This window comes from Monopterus albus, unplaced genomic scaffold (assembly GCF_001952655.1).
Source record: "Monopterus albus unplaced genomic scaffold, M_albus_1.0 scaffold1.1, whole genome shotgun sequence".
Lineage (NCBI taxonomy): Eukaryota > Metazoa > Chordata > Actinopteri > Synbranchiformes > Synbranchidae > Monopterus > Monopterus albus.
The window spans coordinates 5,948,649-5,971,032 of NW_018127881.1; the positions used below are offsets into that span (position 1 = coordinate 5,948,649).

At 39.2% G+C, this 22,384-nt stretch overlaps 1 protein-coding gene across 2 annotated transcripts in view; it reads right to left on the minus strand.

The window, feature by feature from the left end:
• Positions 1–22,384, minus strand: part of igsf21a (immunoglobin superfamily, member 21a) — a 170,968-nt gene that overhangs the window by 98,644 nt on the left and 49,940 nt on the right. For both annotated transcript variants that reach the window (XM_020601237.1, XM_020601154.1), the window contains exon 2: positions 19,130–19,242. In XM_020601237.1, coding sequence (XP_020456893.1) covers positions 19,130–19,242 — 113 coding nt within the window. The remainder of the gene's footprint in view (positions 1–19,129; positions 19,243–22,384) is intronic.

The window sequence follows — 22,384 nt, forward strand, 5'->3', positions numbered from 1 at the left end:
ACAAACATTGTATGTGTGTGTGTGTGTGTGTGTGTGTGTGTGTGTGTGTGTGTGTGTGTGTGTGTGTGTGTGTGGGCAGTTTCAGCAAATGAGCTGCACTTAATTAATGGCAGTGGGAATGCAAACATGTGTAGGATGATAACGAGAAAATCATTTTTTCTCTGAGCAAAGTAGCATTTAAATATTTACATACTGCCTTAGAATGTCGGTCAAATTGTCAACAGTCATCTGTATTCCATCAAATATAAAGTGATAATGGTGTAATCTACACAGAGGTCACCCACGGTGCTATAACGTGCCACCCTGATTACTGCAAATATTTATACTTTGGTATCACTGAATGTTCTTGATCACATCTCCAATTAGTTCAAAATGCTACTGCAAGAAGAAGAAGTTCCAAAAATCACTTGTATCCCCCCCGCACTGTCACCCTATTAGTTATGGAACTGATGTCAACACCCTGCTGTTTGCTTGCAAAGTGTTAAATGGACTCAGCCTTTCTTAGAATGCAGAACCCTTGTGAACATGTCACACTGTCAGAGACATGAGATCCACTGATCAGAGGTTTCAGGCTGTGGAGAGACCCAGCACCGAGTGTTCAGGGAAAAGGGCTTTCTCTATAGCTGCTCCAAAACTGTGGAACTGTTCCATCTGCCGGATGAGTTTTCACTTCACTTTCCCCTCACACGAATCTACACAGGACTGTGTTGTCTCTGTATCCTTCATATGACCATGTTCCTTCATTATTACAATTAGTTTCTATTCTTACCTTTCTTCCTTTCTGTTTTGTCTCTTTCTTTGGTTTTGTTTTCCTCTGTGTTGACAAGCACTTTGTTTCAGTTGTATTTTCTTTTCCATGGTTTGATAGAGTTGAGTTAAATAGCCTCTTATCACTAAGACAACATGTGTGGTATGCAACATTTTATCTATTTCACACACGCTTTGGTACTTAACTAAAAATGTCACTTATTTCAATTTCTCGCGTGCAACACCAAACTTGAATACATGCATGAAAAGCTAGATTTTGTTTTGAAGGAGAAGCACAAAATGAGTTCCAACGCAGTTGGGGACGCTATAATGTTTCATTAGGCTACACCAAGTCAAAGACTGCCTGAAGGGAATGAAGAGATCAGAGTTAAAGAAGAGGAAAATAAAATGAACAATATCACAGGCAGGCAAACGGCTGAAGACAATGTGAAAGTACAGTCTTTCTCGTTCCAGCAGTCTCCTCTCACAGGTCTAACATAAAACAATTCAGACTAAGATGCTTTTCATTATATGGTGTTGGAGGAAGAAACAGAGATTGCAAGAGGCAAAAGATATTACTGTACCTATGCCGCATCTCGAATCTCTTATATGATTGTCCTTTGTTTCTGCTCTGAGGAGCAAGGATGCTGCAGGAGGAGCCTTGAGTGAGGATCCATCCTTCACAGAAGTCTCGAGGACCGACACGGCTGTTTATCATAAATCAGTCCATGACTGGATGTTTCAGATGAACGATCGGAGGAAACGATGCCTCATGTCAAAAATGTGTTTCCTCAACTCCTCTCTGCTTGCATACTTTCCTTGCATCTTGGGTGGGACTATGACACAAGGATAACATGCAAGTGAAGGAAACAGTGGCACATATGAAGTAAGAGAGTTTTGTGACTCTAACAATATGAAGAACTGGGGCGACTATAGTTCAGTGGGTAGAGCAGTCATCTTGAATCTCGGTGCCTGCAGTCCACATGTCAAAGTGAACCCATGCAAGCACAGGGGGAACATGCGGACTCCGCACGCTCCCGGGTCGGCCGGGGCTCGAACCCAAAATCTCCTTGCTGTGAAGCAACAGCGCTATCCGCTGCTCCACTATGGCACCCAACACAATGCCTAAAAAGCTTATTTAATTAACCAAACCACAAAAAGAAAAAAAAAGACAAATGAAACATATTTTTGCTTTTCTAATCAAGACACAGGATCTTCAAAAACTGCTTTTCCATTAATCCACCAACATATAATTAACAACACTAACTCAGCGGTTACACAGAGGCTGATAAAGCCGGTGTCAATAGTTGGGATCTCCTGGCATTTAAAAAACCAACTTGACTGCACAGATGCAATCTGGACTTTGAACAACTACCACAAAGAGAAGCTGTCATGACTGGTAGTATGACTCACAGAAGCACAAGGATGATGTCCTGGATGAATATCCTTTAGCTCCAGTGGGAGTGTGCTGTCCCACTCTTCTGATGTCTTTGAGTGTCTTGGACCTAGAGGTCAGCATCTCATTTTACACAGACAAAAATCTATTACAAAACCTCTCTCTCTCTCCACTTGCATTAAACCCGCTGGGGAAGAGAGACTCTTCTCTAATTGTTTTTCCTTGGCTGCAGAACCGACCTGGTTATGAGCAAACCTAGTCCATATTGTGCTCTGATTAGTGCGCAGGTCATTCAGACCCATCATTTATGCATTGTTATGCAAAGTATCTTTCGTTTTGGGCGTGGCTGTGCATCTACATTAAACACTGAAAATGAACAACCCAGTTTATATTCATCAACTACTTACTGTAATTTTGAGTACAAATATAATTACATGGTAGATATTTGACAGCATACAGTATTTGACAAGGTAAGGGCAGAGAAATGTGGCTTCTCTAGTTTCACAAACCTTTTTAAAAGCAACATTTCATCAAACTACATGGTTTTATTGTCATACACAGACTGTATCGAAGTCTGAAATGTACTGACATGAGCAGCAGGTGAGAGAAATGTTGTTTCCTGTTGCACCAACATTACTTTTTTCCAATAAGTAGAAGAGTGAGCAAGATGGCAAAAAGGAGGGCCACCAATGGAACTTCGTGGCCCAAAAAGGTTGGTGAGTATGGGTAAATCCCAGTTCCCTTATCTGATTGTTCCTCGCTGTTCAACTCTGAAATCGTTCCAAACTAGCAGGGACTGAGGGCATCCCAAAGATTGTATTCTTGCTCTGAGGAGCGAGGAGGCTGCTGAGCAAGGATACATGAGACCATTTTGTGAACCAACACGTCCCTTTGTTGGAAATCAGCAGTGATTGGATGCTTTAGATGAAGGAATGGAGGAAAGGATGTTTCATGTCATTAATAATGTGTGTTTCCTCAAGTCCTTGAACATTGTCAGGACAGTACAAACCAATTGATATGCATGTTTATCAATGTTAAACGTTAGCAACATCATGTCCTTGGTTACATTTACTGCCAGTCAGTAAGTTCTTTGCCTCTTCTAGGCTATTTTCTTTACCCAGAACAAAGAATCACATTGCTCAGGCCCATGTTCGAGTCCCTTTGGAGTTGTTAAAAGGCTTAAAACAGCTCTTACAGCTGTTCACTTGGCTCTGTGAATCAGCAGGGCACAAATGCCCGTGCTGGAAAGTTTCTTCCGGCAAACTGTTACACTGAAGAAGCAGGATCCATTTATAGCATCTCTCTACATTTATAGTAGGCTTCCAAATGAGAAAACGGGCACAATGACGTTTGTGGCAGTGACGGCAGCGGCAGCACACATCTGTTATTATTTATTTATTTTTACTGTGAAAGACATCTTTGAAGTTTGGCTTTCTTGTTCTGTACACCATGCTCCTGGCATTCCAGTTACAATTTGCACCATATGGTAAATGTAAAAAACAGAAAACTGTTTTAGCTACTGTAGTACTACATGAGATACAGAAAACTGCTGAGGTCTTGTGTATTTCATATCTGCAGATTCTCAGCTGTGTCCATCTGCATAAACAGAGAGGATGAAAAGCTTTATGAAGAGTATCATCTTCTACAAAGTGAACAACAACTCTTTTGAAATTATACAGCCAAAGTTTTTCCTCAGGGTAAAGGACATCCCCCTGAGTTGGCCATGAAAAATATCCTGAAGGATGTGGGGCAAAGGAAGGACCCACAGAGGTTAGAACATTTACTTTGGACTTTGCATTAACACTAAACCTAACAAAAGTCACTAAAACAACCAACTTTCTTTAATAAATTCACCAATGGTGAATTTAATACAAAAACCGAATGTTTTTATGCCTTCACCACCATACTTTATTTATGCATTGATCAAAAGCTTTAATATCAGGCTTGCATCGCAGAGGAATATGCATACATTATTAAGAACATATGTACTAAGCTATACATATTAACAGCATCCAAAGCCCAAAGAGTTGCTCCTAGTGACAAAATTCTAAGAAAAGTCTTAGAATTGTAATGCGTTCTAAGAATTTTCCGTTAAAGATTAGATCTTTGTAAAGATAAAAGTTATTCACAAAGCATCTTAGGCCCTAAAAGAGTTCCTAAAGTGAAAACTTATGAATAAAGGGGATTTTTAAGAGGCTTAAGAGTTTCTTAAACAGAGCGTAAAACGATGGAAAGACAAAGAGAAGAAATACTCTACAAATGCTGAACAACAGTGAGTTAATCAAACGCTACAGATTAGATTGTACAGTGATGTTTGTGGATGAAATCATCACATCTTGCAACCAAAGCAATGATGCATATGCCAGGAATGAAAGTGATCACAACATTAAGATATTTGGCAACTGAATAATGAAACAGTGCAGCAGTGGTGACGTGTATGTCATAACCTCCCATCAGTAGAGTAATTACACAAACTGTTACTGGTGAAGAGTGATTTCCTACATCGAGACCCTTGATAAATACAGGCCCCGAGCAGTTTCCTAAATCACCTTTAAGCTAGGACTCGTTGCTAAGGGTTTTTAGAAATTAAAAGTGCTCAGTCTGTCTCAGAATGTTTGTGAATACAAACTGATCCTTGTGATAGCCTGACCACCCATCCAGTTTGTCGCTGGATGAGTAGAAGCAGCCACCACAGCTTTATCGCACGTCTCAAATGAAGAAGTAAACAAAGCTCACAGTTGTAACGTCAGTGTGTTTATGCCTACATTTAAAAAGGAAAATCAAAGCTGCCTTTACTGTCACCTTAACATCAGCACTGAAAGAACGAGCAGCTACTGGATATTGGCAGATTGCGGTTGTTTCTTGTAATAATATGAATCCAGCTGTTAATTAACATTTTTATTATCTGTGACTGCTGGCAGTGGTGTATTCACAGTTTGCCACTTGTTGTTCACATACCACCACAATTTGTGATCAAGTGAGAAATTTGGGACCCCACAGAACAGACAATTATCACAAGCTAATTTTAATCACCATTAGCAGGGTGGTTGTGTTTTTCCTTCATTCAGCAGGTTATATTTACAAACCTGATCAACCTTCTTTAGAAACTTCCTTCAATTACAAGAACAAACACAGTATTTTTGTGTAAGAAATGTGTCAGCTGGGTTAAATTTTTTTATGAACATAATGAAAAACACTGGCGATTATTTTAATGGGGTAAAACTACAAAATTCTGAGTCTGAAAATAAAATATTCACTGATGATGCATGCCAATTCTTTCCTGCCAAAATATCCAGTCTCGCTTTGCAACGTCCACTTGTTGCAAGTAATGCGCGATTACGTGCTTTTCTGGTTATGTTTAGGCATTTGCAGCAGTTGGAGTTTAGAAAGTTATAGTAGGAAAAGGCCGTTGTCTGAATATAAATAATTATTATAAATATTATTTATATCCATAAGTTCACTGACCTTTGGTTTGCTGCTTCAGAGTAGCAAATCAAGCTAAAGCTGGACAGGATGTGTTTATGAATTCACTGGGAACACAGCAATTTGGATATCTACGATTTCAATTCCATTTTGTAAATAGACTGCCTAATGCTGCTAAACGGTCATCCAAGGAAGGAACAGTACTGTTGTATAACAAGGTTGCAGAGTGGTACATGATGTAAACTGTTTTTATGGATTGCCAAGGACAATCACATTGGTGACTTTGGAGAACGTCAGTTTGGACCAAGGCAGCCTTTCAGCCTTGTCTGAGGTGATCTGAATAAACAAACAAACTAATGATCTAGAGATTGACCTGATTGAATGTACTGACAGGACGGTCCCTTGAGATGTAGCATCTCATTTTTGAGGATTATTTCATAGAACACAAATTAAAAGGCCTACTGCAGTTCACGTCATAGTTATGATGCTCTGTTGCAGAAATAAAACAAAAATAAATTGTTTTGGCAGAGATGGTACAATAAGATGTCACGTTTTTTTTTTTTTTTTTTTTTTTTTCTCTTTTTTTCTCTGCCTTGCTGCTGTGTGAGTGGGTACTGGGCTCTGTAAATAAGATCAGTGTTCATAATTTCAAATTCAATCGCTGACTCTGCCTGTATCCAACTAAAGATGTAGAGCATGTGCCCTTGAAGTATGAACCTTAATCAGTACTTATTAACTCCTGGTCTCTACCGAGTGCTGATAACTGGTGCCCTGATTAGCCCAGGGATAAAGTGCTGACATATCCAGGGTGTTTCTGTACCTTTCACTTCATGCATTGTGGGGCAGCCACCTAATGATCCTGAACAGTAAAGGCATGGGAAGATGGATGGACAGATGACAACTGGGTAGACAGTCAGTGATTATATCTAAATTTGTTGGTAGCAATGAGTATTTTCCAACAACTTCCCCTTGTTGGCAAAGAATAGAGTAATTAAGATAGTATCATTCAGTGAATAATTTGATGCTCTTAGATTTATTTGTTGTTACTGTTGTGTTGTTCTGTGGAACTTGCATAGATAAGAAACTGCTGCTATGCACAAATATGTCTGTAATGAGCTATTCCTATATAATCTATAATGGTTTCTACTCCCACACAGATGTTGCATAATTGACTATTAATACTGTACTAAAGGAACAGGCCAGCACATGTGTCTAGTTGTACATGGGTGAAATTTATATTGGCTGTCAGATGCTATTACATTATTTTCAAAGACACAAGACAGATCACTAGAGACATAAAATAAGCCAACTGCAGTAGTTGGCCAGGAAACACTAAAATATGAAATAGCTATAGATCTATGTCCTAATAACATCTGCTACATATATCAACTTTCATGAGGGTGGTTTCTTTCTGCAGCGTCACCAGTGACATGTCATTGCAGATTTTTAATGAAAAACAAGTTGATTTGACAATAGCTGCACAAAAACTGCACTCAAACTAATGTCACAACTTGACCTATCAAATTGCAGCAATTATAAGAAATAAGAGAAAAAACAAAGTGTTCAAATTATGATTTTACAGTATTTAGCATTCTACATACTGTGCTATTACTGATAGGAAACTAGGTAACACAGTGCCTGCTGCGTTCTTGCTTTGCCTCCAGTGCTCGCCAAACACTACATATTTAAAACTGTCAGCTAATTTGAAGACAGCTTCCGGCATTATACTGCAAGCAACACTCTGTGTGCAAAACACCAGTGTGTCCAAGATCCTGAATAAAGCCAAGCTTTGATGTCAAAACCAAATATGTGTTTAGCCTTTCTCTGGCTCTCGGCCCGAAGCCCAGTTGCTCTTACTGAAGATGTAAATCTTAAAAATGGGCACAAAAATATATAGAATTTTTGACAAGGCTGAATCATTTTCAAAAACAGTTGGTATCTGTATTTCTTAGCAGATGTCAGTCAAAAAGACTTATATGGCACAATTCTTGTGGCTGCTGAACACACACACACAAGCTTTGGCTACTGTATGTAGGATCAATTCATTGTTCTAAATAAATATATTACTAGATTTACGAAGCATTCAGCGGATCACATTGTCATTTGTCTGAATGTAGATGCTTTTCTTTCCCTTTAGAAGTACATCTCATCACAGTTTATCCAAACAAACGAGGTAAACAAGTACAATGGAGAAATATAAAGAACTAAGTAAGTAACTGTTCTCACAAGCCCACACTGGAGGACCTCAGTGTGTGTGGCGTTGAGGCTGAAAAGGGGTCACTGCTAAGACTCCTCTGGCATGAAAATGACTTCCTCCTCTAATGCAAATGTCACAGGGAGTCTCTGATCCACTCCTAATCGCAAAGTAATCACTGCATTCTTTGGTCCTTCTGTGATAGTAAGAATGGACTGCAGAAACCTGGTAGCGTTCTGGAAGGGAGATTATACATTTTAAAGACATGTTGAAAATTCAAGCTACATCAAGTCTTAAAGTAGAGTGAGGCACAAGCAATGACTTCGACGTTTCGGGATCTTCTCCCAGATGGCCACTGTTAGTGAAATGTAATGAAAAATATTTTGAGATTTAGATTAATTATTTTACAGTATCGGTTCCCATATACACACATTTAATACTGTGTTCTAACCAATTTCTGGTTAAAAATATAAACAAAAAGATTGAAAACTAAGTGTAACGCAACACTTGGGTGAAGCGTATGTGATATATCTGGATGCTTACATTCGCCATAAAGATGAAAAAGTGTGATGTATCTATTATAACGTACAGTATTCAATCCTATTGTCATGGCGAGAAAATGAGTCAGTAGGGAAAAAGCAAATGATCTTGTGGAGAGTTTTTCCATATAATCACTTGTGGAATTACCTAATTAATTAGACACAGAGTATGCGTTTGATAGATACCTGGGGATATCTGTGAGATGCTGACAATGAGGAAGCATTATTCACTCTTAGCAGCATGGAAACAAAATTACCCATTGCCATCGCACTCACTGTCATTAGCAGCACAAACTCTCAAACCAGCACAACATTGATCAGTGCCTTTGCTGCTCTTACCATTTGTGGATAAAAAGAGACTCATCTAGTAGTTTGCTGACATAACGTGTGTAATTATCATTCCGTGTATAACAGGCTGCTTATTTGAACTAGAGAGATCCTCAGAGGGGAAGGTTGAGGTGCAGTGATCCATATCAGCTTATCTCCAATTCCCTTTGGGGCACCATGTTTGGCATAGAGCGGCAGGCTAATGAAGATGACAGAGGTCTGCGCCTTTGTTTTCACCTATAGAAGAAGGACGCATCTTTGAAGCCATGTGTAATAAACGTGTCCCCTAGCTTTCTTTGCGATAGGTCAGCTGGGCTGTCCCATGTGGAGACACGTCATAGACACAGACTTAATGTGTCTCACATTTAGAAAGCAGATGATACATTGACTGTACAGTGATACTCCAAACTCTACTATTAATGTAAAAGTGCTCACTTGTGAGCGCTCATCTCAGTGAAATTAGATTTGGTCGAGGACACAAAAATGGAGAAGACATTGACCACATCAGGAACCTAATAGCCCCAAAGTGCATTCTGGAAAATGGAATTCTATAATACAAATGCTAAACCGTATCTAAGTAGGGTGTCAAGTAATTACTTGAGCAGTGGCTTGCACAATTTATTATCATTAGTCTCCATGGGCTCCAGTGGGCCTATTCACTAAAAGAAACACAATGTAATATTTTGTTAAATGTGAAGGGAAAACTACTTCTACTGTGTTGTTTTGTGGTTGTGCTGTCCAGGTTATATATTTTCCTGAACATTTATGCCTCGAATGACTTTCACCCAGTTTACAGCACATTTTAAAGTGTTTAGGGACGACTGTTTTCAAAGATATTCCTTCTAATCATCACGGGTTGAACCCAAGTGCAGGGGCAAGACGAATGCAGAGCTCAGTCGTTTTAATGATGCTCAAGTCAAACAAGGCAGACAGCAACAGACTCTACTGCCAAGTAGGGCACACTAACTAGATAAGTCAGTGAGCACAAGCCCTAATAACAGACAAAAGGAAAACTAAATATTTGTCACACTAAATGTTCTGTATCTGGGAAATCTGTTATGTTCACAGCTGAAGCAGACAGATGTAAAAACAGAGGGTATTACTGTCTCTCACCATGTCCAGACACATCGACCTGAAGACTGGCTTCATGCTGTTTCTTGAAAATGGGCAAAATGTACCATTATTAAGTCAGGTTTATTCTCACAGCTGCCAAATTATCCTGTAGGAGGATTCGGAGGGTGATGGAAGCAGTGTGAACATGGCCTAGGGGCCAGATCTGGATCAGCCTTTTGGAATAAACCTTAAAGTAACACCATGACCGGTGATGCTGACAGTGATCTGTCCCTGGTGGCGCGCTACAGGCAAGGACTGATGCATTCCTGAAGACGAAGGTGAAGAAATCAGAGTAAAACTTTATAAATGTTACAGAAAATTGGACTAATGCCTTAAAGTCTGTCTGATAAACTATTTGGCATATTCAGTCTAAACTGTTGGGCACATGACCATAAATATCCAGTATTCTACAGACAATCTCTCACATCATCTAGCTCACAGTCTCACCTCCATTACACTGATGATAAAAGTTTTTTTGTTGTTGAAGAGTATTGTTCTTATTGTCAGCACTACCAATTATCTAAAGCACAGACAGTCATATAGGAGCTGTACATACAGTACATCATCATGATGTTTACATTAGCCTCTACATATTATCCAAACAGTATGTGACTATACACTTCAATAGAACATAACTGAAGCAAGAATTATTTGGCACCTCACGACGACACTTTGGGATTAAACAGCAGGAAGTCAGACATCCAAAAACCCCACAGGAGTGTGCTGTGAGTACACACTCAGCAAGTTCTCCTCTGTACTCAGATAACAGTTGCCCAGGCAACACTGTCTTGAAGATTTTAAACTCAGATTTAAAAAAAAAAAAAAGATGCTTCCTGTGTCTCTCCAGTCAAGAAACAGGATTACTAGCTTTTTTGGTTGAGTATCCGGTAAAACACGTTTTCTATTGCACTTGGAGGCAACATATGGCCAAAAGAAGGAGACAATAAATCCTGTGACACACTACCCTCAGGTAATGCACTCCTATATTTCTTGGCAGACTGTGACAACAGATAAGTTATTTGCATAACTGTTATACTATGCTGTGACACTGTCAACAGCTTAAACGGGATTTGTCAAAGCGTGGGCCACAAATAAATCTGACAAACACTACCAGAGGCATTGTAAGAGTAGGGGGTATTAGAATAAGATGAGGGGCACAGAGTTTGTGTGGGCGCCACGTGTCTCACTATTATTGCTGAATAAGTTTCTTGGTCTAAGTTAGACTGTACAGTGGTGGTCAGGTCATTGTTTTCATTTATTCCAAATATAAACATCATTTTCCCCTCATAGCAACTAAGGCATCTGGCCTGTGTCCAGACACAGCTGGCTAACACTTAAACACACGTGTAGAGCACTCCTGGGCTGTTAAGATAATAGCAATATGTCGAGAGGGTGGAGAACTGTGTTTGCAGCATTTGGATTAGACAACTCCCTCAAAGTCACTAAGGAGTGCAGTCGGTTCATGAGGTGTGAGCATTGGGTCTAAGTTGGTACATAACTTTGAAATAGAAAATTCAATCACATTCATATATCCAGATAAAAAAGATGTTAAACACAGCAAACAGCACCACTTTTTAAAACTGGGTTAGAACTTTTAGAAGGGACAACTATACTCACAGGCATTAGGGGTGTGCGAGCTGGCATTGCAAAGTGAACCTAGTAGGATAAACTACTGCACGTGCACAGTGAGAGTGCACGCAGCATGAACATGGTCATGCACCACAAGCCTGAAAATGCATTAGCAAAGTTAAAACGCACCACAAGCTAAGCTAGCAGAGCTGCCTGAAAATGCATTAGCAAAGTTAAAAACAAGGGACCAAACGGCACCGGGAGACAAAATACAGACTCCACCCGCTTTGCAATTTACATTGTTAATTAAATTTCCAGACGTGGATCATGCTCACTCGCATGCTGCTCAAGAACGGCTACGTGCAAACTATGCCAGAAATCAGTTGCTGTTAAAGACAATTCAACAGCTTGTGTCACCATCTGTAAACTAACCACTGCACAGAATATGGAAGGCTTTGGACGACACCTGTCCACGGTGGGATGAAACCAGCCAAGGCACCAGCACAAAAACACACTCGACAAACTTTAGCATAATCATTCTGCAAAAGGGATTTCAATGTTTTTGTACTGTTTTACTCAAATGTTTTAAGTAAATAAATTAGACCTGTTTTCCTTATACATGTTGTTTCCACTAATATCGTTAGTAAGCAACAAATATCCATTTAACAGCGGCCTAGTACAATATAAGACTTAAACACATTTTTGATGGATGCAAAATATCGCCTGCTTATTATTGACAAAATCCCAGAAAATATTTTCTGTTAATATCACACCCCCCCAGTTGGCACATTCAGCCACTTCATGAAATCATAGTAACAAACCTCCTTACTGAAACAAAAACACAGGTTCTTTGTCAAAACATTCAGAAATGACCCAATGAGTGTTAGAAATGCTTCTTTATAAATAACGTATTGGAACTTCAGCCGGGTTAACAAGGGTTGGAGAGCAGAGCTTGTCTTTTCTCATTTAATTTCCACGCACAGGTGCAACCACACAGCAACAGAACACATTCCCTGAACACACAACAACCCACCAACCCACAACTATATACAACTCACCCAGAGGGGCATTCTGGGAGACCCCTCTCCTCTCATTGCTTCTATATGCCACCATTATGTGTCACTGTGTGTCTCCTCTCTCCTGTAGTGTGTCCTCTCTCTCTCTCTCTCTCTGTACCTTTCTACACGTTGCCCTGGCTCTGGAGCTCTACGTCTCTGATGAGCAGTCACCGGCCACATCAACCTGGACAGTGTTTGATTGTTTGTTGTTGTTTGTTGTGTCCTGTTGCTTTTCTTCTTTTCTCCCTCCTCTATCCACTCACCCCAACCGACTGAGGCAGGAGGCCACCCACCGAGAGCTGGGGTCTGTCGGAGGTTTCTTCCGTTAAAGGGAGTTTTTTTTTTATAATAATAATAATAATAATAATAATAAGGGTTAGACCTTACCTTTTAAAGTGTCCTGAGACGACTTCTGTTGTGATTTGGCGCTATACAAATAAAATTGAATTGAATAATCTCTACCCTCTGGCATTATGGGGAGTCCCGCCAGGTGCTGCTCCACCCTAACACTACAATATGGTTTCATTTTGGCAACTAAAAAACATGTGGTTAAAATGGAAAGACTGACACATCAGTCCTGATCCCATCCTGTTTGCGTCACTTACTTTAACTATCCATTATTTCCTAGTTAGGTACTGAACATAAAAATCATGGTTAGGTCAAGACTCTTGCAAGCTGTTTGAACAAACAATCCTTACCATCGTTTTTCTGTGAAGGACAGTCTAATCTACAGCCTTGTACACAGACTGCAAACAGCTTCACTGGGCCAGATGAGGGTAAATGCCTTTCTCATTTCACGTTTACCAATATAGATTTATTGTTCTTACAATACTTTAAACATTATGAAATTCATTTTTATAGATCACTACTTTCACTCTACACCAACAGCAGCAACAACAAATTGTCCCTGAGGTTGATGCAATACTTCACACTGGTGCCTGGAAGGTCAGTGTGTGGGGCTGTAAAACCAAACAAAATTAATCCAACCCAACCGACTTGTCGCTCACAACAGAGGAAATGGAAACTGTCCCCAGGTGGTCTGAAATTATGTAATATAACATGCTGAAAAATAACCGACTTAGTAACAACTGTGTGTAAATTACTCTGACTGGAGTGCACAGTTGTGTGAAACTATAATGCCACTACACACATAACAAAGGTGTAACTGTGTCTGGCTATCACTCGTCATTGTTACAGAAAAATTAGAGTGGATAATTCTTGTAGGTAGAGCAGAAAAATAGGTTTAAGTAGTATCAGATATTGATTGCAGCTTCACATTTATGTATCTGAATCCAGTAACCTAATGCTATAAGATGTTGGGGCAGATGTAGTAAAGCCAACTGTGACCTGCGATGCTTGGAACAGAATCTGTGGAAGCAGATGGCTTCATTAAACTTTGACAAGCTTTCAATAAAATTCAGCTGATGATTAAGATTTATGACCGTCTTTGGTTATTGTCCTTTCTGGACATGATAAACTATTGATTTGTTACTGCTCCAATACAAATACCAGCACATGCACAAGGAATAAGAGGAAATCCAACTTCACATTCTGTAGAAATGACAAGACAATATTTCTTTTTCTGCTACAACACATTATCAAATATATTTTCAGCTACCGTATGTCTCATGGATCACAGTGATTTTCAGGAAATGTTTGGTGAGATATTCAAAAGCAGGCAGGAAGCTAATGCTGTAGCCTTTGTCAAGCTAATTATACATGAAACCACATTGCTATTGGAGCTACAACCTAAAACATTTATGACCAATCTGGTGATTGCCAACTGACAATAAAAATCATGCTTAACATGCACCTATGGAGTCATTGTGACTTGTTGAGTAAATAATTTAAGTTAGTAAGTAGATCATAAGAGGCTCACAAGCATAGGCCTACAGGTATAATTTACAAAGTGACTCACAATAGTCACAATGGAACATCTGTATGACATCCACCAAATAAGCAAGACACAAAGTTCCAAAATGAAGAATATCCTTCTCTAACTTTCAGTTTTAACTAATGTTTTTTTTTTTATTAGAGAAAACAAAATAAGACCACAGCTACAAGTTCAATATTGAGATTGGATTTCAGTATCCAATCTCAGTGCGTTGTGAACCTTGTTTGACAACTGCCATAAAACACCAAGAAGACACAAAGGACAATGGGCTTCAATACAACAAATGTTGCCAGGTCAGAATTTTACCGTCATTATTGTGACACTACGACGTTTTATGCTGTGGACCGATGTAGCTTTCATACATTTTGCTGTGAGACTGGACTGTCCTAGAAGATGCGTGTCAGGGAATATGGAGGAGTTTTATAATGGGCAGAGTCAGAGGAAATGACAGAACAGGAAAGCAAATCTGATGCAGAAATTTAAATTAAGCACAGAGCAGAGCAGCACTCAACAGGCAAGCTAACAGACATCACTTGACAGACACTTGCTCCAACACGATCAACATGGCATACCTGGCTAGGAGAAGTCCCATATGTATATATTCATTAGAATGACAAATTAAAACGAGCACAGCTTGAGATGAGCTCGTGTGCGTGCCTTTGAGAAGCACCACCATACTGAGATGCTTCTCCCAAACAAGCAGCACATTAGCACCGCCCTATCAAATGACGCATCATTACTAGCTGGTATGCTATTAAAGCATAGACAACAGTTTGCTTGATGGTACTGCATATGCATAGTGCTTAATCCATTGCCTGCCAGTATTCACCACTCTCCAAAAACATTTATGTGATCTGTAGTGCAATATCATACCCACTTGAGAGCCTATCATTTATTTGTGCTTGAAGCATTAGCTGCAGAACTATACAACATCCATTACTGAGGACTGCTCGCACTTCTGCATTCACTCCCTGTCTGTCTGATAATCTTGTGTCATCTAGAGTAAACTAAAATGAGAGCCATCCCATCTGTATGATTATCAAAGAGAAAGAGTAAGAGGCTTAAAAAAAGGAAGGTCTGAAAATGTTTTGTGGGTGGTTAAACGAACATTTGATTCACATACTTTTTTACCATTTACATTTTCCTTGATTACTCCACTACACAATTCATGATGCAAAAGTCTTAGGCCATCATTACATTTGCTGCTTTAGCCAAGTTGTAATGAAAATGTATATTTGTTTCTGTCTCTTTATTAATATATAAACAGAAAATACCAGAAATATACAGTAGTACACAATTTTTAAAAAGCAATTTTTAAAACTAAATGCCTTCTAGCAAAGCTTGAATTCTTTTGGGAAGACCGTCTTAAAGTCATGTTTGACTTAAGGCTGCAAAGCACTCGTTCTTCCACCTCTCTCCAACTCTTCTTCACACAAACTGTTGACGACTGGACCTGAAAATTTCAAGCTTCAATTCATCACTCCATAATCCTCTTTTCCTCTGATCTTCACTACAATCTTTGCAAGCGTGTGCATATCTCAGCCTTCTCTCACTGTCCCCTTCTGAAAAACTGGTTTCTTAGCTGCTGACCTTCAAAGGCCGTTCCAGCTTCTCCGGGTTGTGGAAGGACCAACCTGGCATCCAGATGAAGCTGCCAGATTCTGAACCAGGCCCTTGCTAAATTTCCTCTCAAAGAAGAAACTCTGAGAAACTTCTCATTAGTTTTTGACAGTTTTCTTGGTCAACTCTTGCTTATGTTCTTAACCTCTCTGGATTTTTCACATTTCTTTATAACAGCTTGCATACCGCATCTTAAGCATTTTTGTGTTTTTTTACTGTGTGCATGTTTCCTATATTTTGTAATTGTAGTCTGATAGATAAATGTACATAGTCATCAAAACATTGCTAAAATAACAAATCTAATGGTGGCCTAAGACTTTTACATAGTACTATACATGAGAAAATCATCTACCTGAGCCACAATGCATCAAAACGGCAGCTGGACAGCTTCATTACTCAGAGACCTTAGCTTTAAAACACTGTTAATTGCTCTTTATCTGGGATTGGCAAGACCTTTAACACAGTAATACACTCCCAAAATAAGTATTTAAATATTTCTAATTCTGTTTGCTCAACGAGATCTAAACCGGGAGCTTGATCTCTCTGTGGTCTGACCCCAAACATTAGGTAAACTCACTATGGAGGGTAACACTATGAGTGAACTCTAGCATAGAAACAAACAAATTAAACAAAGCTCATGCAAAGGAAACAATTATCACCTGAATACATTTCACCACATCCTTACATCCTGTTCTCTAGAAATAATAATTGCACGGTGAGTAATAATACCTTTAGGGGCATAAAAGAAAACACAATGTTTAATATAACAAGAGGATGGAACTTGTATCAAATCTGTTAGAGTACTTTTATCTCTACCTTAGAACATAATGTGAACAGTTTGAAAGGTAGAGAATGACTTAAAGGTTCTCTAAAATAATCAGTTTTATCTTAAGTACATCTTAAGCCACATTAATTCTGACTGCAGTCTGGATACATTATGCATTAAAATCTTCAAACTGAATATACCAGGATCTAGCATCACAGATGAACACCTTCTGAAACAAGCAGTGTAGTCAGCCCTCTGACTGACTGGATTCCCCAGGTAAGTGCCAACACCAGTTCCATTTGAACAGGAAATAAAATGTGAAGTAAACAGCATTTTGCCATATAAAAGGAAGAGATTAAAGAAACTTTGGCAGCCAAGCGTGGGTAATTGATTTATAATTTATCAATGGTTGTGCTGAGCAGTGGCCAACAGAGAGAAGGGACGGATTTCAACCTCTTTGCTTTCTCTCCTGAGAACACTTAATATGGGCATTTCTATTCTCAGAGTGGTTATTTAAAGTACAGCTATCAATAGACACTGCAACGAATCTGACAGAATATAAGCAAAATAACCCTCCCCATTCCCTGCCTGATTAAATGAAATTGTGCAAGCAATGAAAGTGATCTATGATACTAAGGTGAACGTGCAAAGTGCCATAAATCTCTTTTTGTCCTACCTTGAAAGGTCAGCATTTGCTAAGATGAGTCCAGAGAAACTGTTTTATTTCTCAATAATAAAAGGGAGAAAGCAGAAGCTACTCTAAAGACAGAGTTCCTGCCTAAGCAATAAACTGCTGCGTGTTCATTAATGACAGCGTTCCATCACAGGGTGGAGGGTGAAACCAAGGTGAATGACACCATAGTGTGGTGTTGCACTTTACATTCACTGCTTTCAAATGCTGTTTAAGTAACCGTCACATAAGATGCAGAATTAATCAGTAAGGATTGCACACTGGCAAAAGGCCATCGTTCACAGCCAGTTGATTTGTCAGTGACCCAAGATGTTGTTGTACAAAGACCAATTTACACTCTGAGCTGACACTTTATACTGAAGGTACATATGTACAAACTAATGCAATTCAGTACAACAGAATAGGGATAAATCCTTTCTTTGGAGCCTATAATGCTCTTTTGCTTGTGGACAGAGGTGAGGTATATAAAACATAACAGCGAACAGCATCTTTTAGGCATTACTTTTTAAAATTCCTTCCCTCACCACCCTCACTCTGTGAGCGAACACTCGGCAATGTAGTACTGCACTTCTATAAATTTAGGAGACTCACAAAAAAAATGTTTTTTAAAGAATGGTTCAAATTGATGCAGCATAGGCCGAGCTATTTCATCCCAGTATGAGTCAAGCTCAGGAAATGCTGGATTCTACAGTTCCCCTAATGCAACTCAATAGTACCTTTTGCCTGATAGTACAATGAGGGTTATTTGTCAGACTTTGGAAAAGCTTCCTCCAGAGCCAAAAAACACATTATATAACTGTTTACCCGGGGTATTTCACATGATGAGGAGACTTAACTTAAAGTCAGTTGAGTGCTCCTTAAAGCAGCATCTATACTTCAGGAAATCAGAACTGCACATTCTACCAGGAAAGTCTCCTCAATGCATTTGTCCTTCTGATGTTCACTTGTTTGTTATGGAAACCGACCAGTCATTAAATTAAAATCTAAATCCAACTCAAATCCATCATGAGCAACACAACAGAGAACAAGAATTCATTTTATGAAAGACCCATAGGCTTGGTTGATAACATTTCAGGCTCTACAATTTGCCTGTACCACATTATTAAAATCCAATCACCACTCAGCAACTTCTCTAACAACTTGGTGAAGAGCCATCCACTTTTACAAAGCAAATCTGTACAGCTCTCAAGAATTATTGGACAGTGTTTGGCAGAAACAAATGGTCAGGCAAGGATGTGATAGCAGCAGCTGCTGCTGCTTTCCAATTCAAATGCCAATCAGAGACTCTTGAAGTGAAACTTCTTTTCTGTAAACTGTAATTTTTTAATGTTTGTTTTACTGATCTTTACTTTTATACAAAATTTTACAACATGACTTTTGTGGAACATGTCAACTATCTTGCAGTAAAAAAAAATGTTTTTTTCCTCATTTGACAGCGATTTAATTATTGCCAGCACTTAGGCAGTGTAGTACACCAACTGGGATTTTAATAACTGTTGAGTTGCCAGCTGTGAACTATTAAGAAATGATGGTAATGACCAGCGGATTGAGAAATCAAATTCCCAAGCAACAGCCAGTGATGCCTCCCATACAGCTGGCCTAAATAATAGCTTGTTTCCTAACAACTGCAGTTGACAGTGTATGGCTATTCTAACACAGCCATAAACTTGTGATATGATGACTATTGGCACTGAGCTCCTTCAGAAGCCAAATGGCGAGAAATGAAAGCAGTGGATGCTGTAGAGAACGCTGAAGGCTTAATAGCATTGAAAGTGTAGACAGGTTTACTCACCCTGTACCAAACTATCTCTCGAAGCCTTCCGTCAGTTTTGAAGTTACACTTGAGAGTAACAGTCTCTCCCACAACAACAGGAGGCAGGGGCTCTATGGTAACTGTCAAATATCCTGAAAAAAAGGATGAAAGCGTTTTATTACACTAATAACACTTTATTTATCTGTCCAGCTGAATTTAAAGTTGAACAACACCAATAGAGCAGTCATGATTTGCAGTACATGAATCTTTTTAAAAAGGTTAACATTGATCGAGTGCACATTTTCTTTTGGAACAATGCCACGATTTATTCTTATGCATTCAACACAACAAGCACTCTCACACAGGGGTTAAGTATCTTGGTAAACAGCATTTCACTGGCAGTTACTTAAGGATGGAGGAACCTTTATTTTTCAGTGACCTTGCATAATTTCTTCATGTGGCTTGGAGATTCAAACAAACAAACTTGAGTTACAGTGAAATCATGTCTCAAAAATCTACCTTAGACTAATGTAAGACATGTAGTAGTTATGGAGCAACTTTGTAAAATGTACATTCCATCTTTTTAAACCCAGAAAAATGTGTGAAATCTGTATGACTGTATACGAGACATTCAGGTATCTTCTTCTCGCTTTAAAGTATATTCATGACTTTTAGCTTTTAGCTTGTGTTCATTCAAAGTCTGTTTGACTTTGAATAAACACGCTCAGTCAATTAACCTCTAAGAGAAACAAAGGCATCTGAACAGCAGTACGACTCCAGTAACTGCTGTAAATATTTTCTCATTCATAAACAGTAAATATAAAGAACCTAATGAGCTATGTCAAAATCATTGAAACATAAGTCAGGGGTTTATACTGAAATTGTGCTTTAAAAGGAAATTTTTGCATTTGACAAGGGCAGCTCAATCATAATCTGCAATTAATAACATGTTTTATTAGAAATCAGAGAATTTACTGTCTAATTTGTGCCCTGCAGTGTATGCACCCTGGAGCCACTCTGTTGTCCAGTAATTGAAAATACTTATAATTTTCATTAAACCTTAATTGAGGCTTTTGTGCTAACTAGTACAACAGCAACACAAATCCCACACACACCAGTAAAAAGTATATGAGAAATAAGTGTAAAATGCAAGGTCACAGAAGTCAGACGCAGATTTGAATTCAGGCTTCTCAAAGAGAGAAATAAGAGTCCCAGATGAATTCTTGACCTTGTTAGATTATGCCCGATCCTCAGCCCTCTGAACAACCATCTACACACAATACTTCACACAGACCGGCAACCCCACTGTTCCGTGCACACATGCATACAGTACATAAATAAGGTGCGAATTGTACCAGGGTTTGAGATTCTATCTGCCAGATAAAAATGGGCGGATACAAAAGATAACTACCTGGTGAGAAAAACAAGACCTTAAAGAAAATACATCCAGAACGTATGTAGGATATATTCAAAATAAGATTACACCTATAACCCGTGCAAGCTAAATACAGTGCCAAAAATCTGCATTATCTATCTCAAATATATCTAGAGTGTAGTGTCTCTTCACATCTGGCTATAGCAGAGTGAGCCAGCAATGTTGTGTGGGCTCCAGTGACAGATGCGCAACCCTCTGCCCAACACAACAGCAGTTTCATAGCATTCAGCGTTTAATAAGAGAACTGTATCTTGTAAAACAGATGGATACTACAGGAAAAATATAAAACAAAGTCAAATGGGTCCTAATGGCCAATAACTGTGAAGAACAAACTATGTGGGCTGCAGTATCTCACAGAAGTCCACAGTGATCACTGCAAAGAAAGGATGGAGGAGCAGCGATAAAGACAGTGCTGTACAACACATCAGATCAAACCCCCCCCCCGTTTTTTTTTTTTTGTTACATAAACTTACAGCGTTGTTTTTCTTATTCATGGCACAAAGTGCATGCACACAAGGTTGAATAGCTGTGACCAAAGATGGTTAGACTCTAATGACCCTCTGCAGGAAGTGCTGAAACAGCAGTGAATGCATAGATATCATAAATCAGATTAGATTTTGAGAAGAAAATCTTCCCGGCATGAGGATGGACAAGGCATCTAAGGATGTTCATACTCTGGTCCTGTTTTTAGGTAAATGATTTAGATGTAGGCAAAATGACAACACAAAGCTGGCTGATATGAATGTCATTTCCATTAACTAACAATTTTTCATCACTCCTGCCACGGGTACTTTAAAATCAACTAAAATAAAATGTGAGATTTTAGTGGCGGAGCCAGGGGGAGCCTATCCCTGCTGCCACCCCTGCCAGAGTCAAAATGTGATGCTATTAACTGGTAAAAAATGGAAAACAATGACACATTATTGCCTTAAATACAACTGACTTTTTTTCTTGCGCTTTAAAATTGATATTAGTCAAATTAGTTTACTTTATATCATGCATGCAGCATAATATTTGCATTCATTTCTCCAATTGTATTGCTGTGGAGTACTTGGCATGATTTGGCCCAGTGGGAGGGAACCACTGTGCAGCAGCAGCGACGTCCCTGACCAGAAGTGCAGCCAAAGTTTAAGCTAAGGAAAGCAAAATAAACAATTTGATTTCTAATAATGTATGGTTGATTATTTCATTGAACTAGGGGTTTAACTTACATGTGTTTCAAATGTGCCACCCCTCTTCGAGTCTGTGCCCCAGCCTGGAAACCCTGTCCAAAACCTTCAAGATCCACCCCCCAGTGTCTGTTTTTACTGCATGGGCAGTTTGTATCAGTCAGAACATACAACATATAAGCCACAAGTTTCACGGTCAGATTTAAAATAGCTTCAAGCAGCAAACAACACGGCTATATCATGCATCTTTGATGTGGTGTTTGTCTATATCCATACACAAACTGTTCAGACACCGTTTATCTGCTGGCAAAACACGCAGTGAGCTTCCTCTCCCACTTAGATGAAATAATGTTTGTGAGTTACTAACAAGTCTAGTAAGAAGAACATATCCACTCACAGAAAAGGCCACAGTGCAAGTGCAGTCCTCTTTCATAAAAAAAAAAGAGCACTTAATATCTTAAGTAAAACCACTTTCTTATTTCAGTACGTGCACTGGCATAAGAGTCATAGTATCAGGGCCAAAAAGGAGGACAGCTTAACTGTTTATTTCTCTTCACAGTCCATCCATCCATCCATTTTGCTTATCCGGGACCGGGTCGCGGGGGCAGCAGTCTAAGCAAAGATGCCCAGACTTCCCTCTCGCCAGACACTTCCTCCAGCTCCTCTGGGGAAATGCCAAGGCGTTCCCAG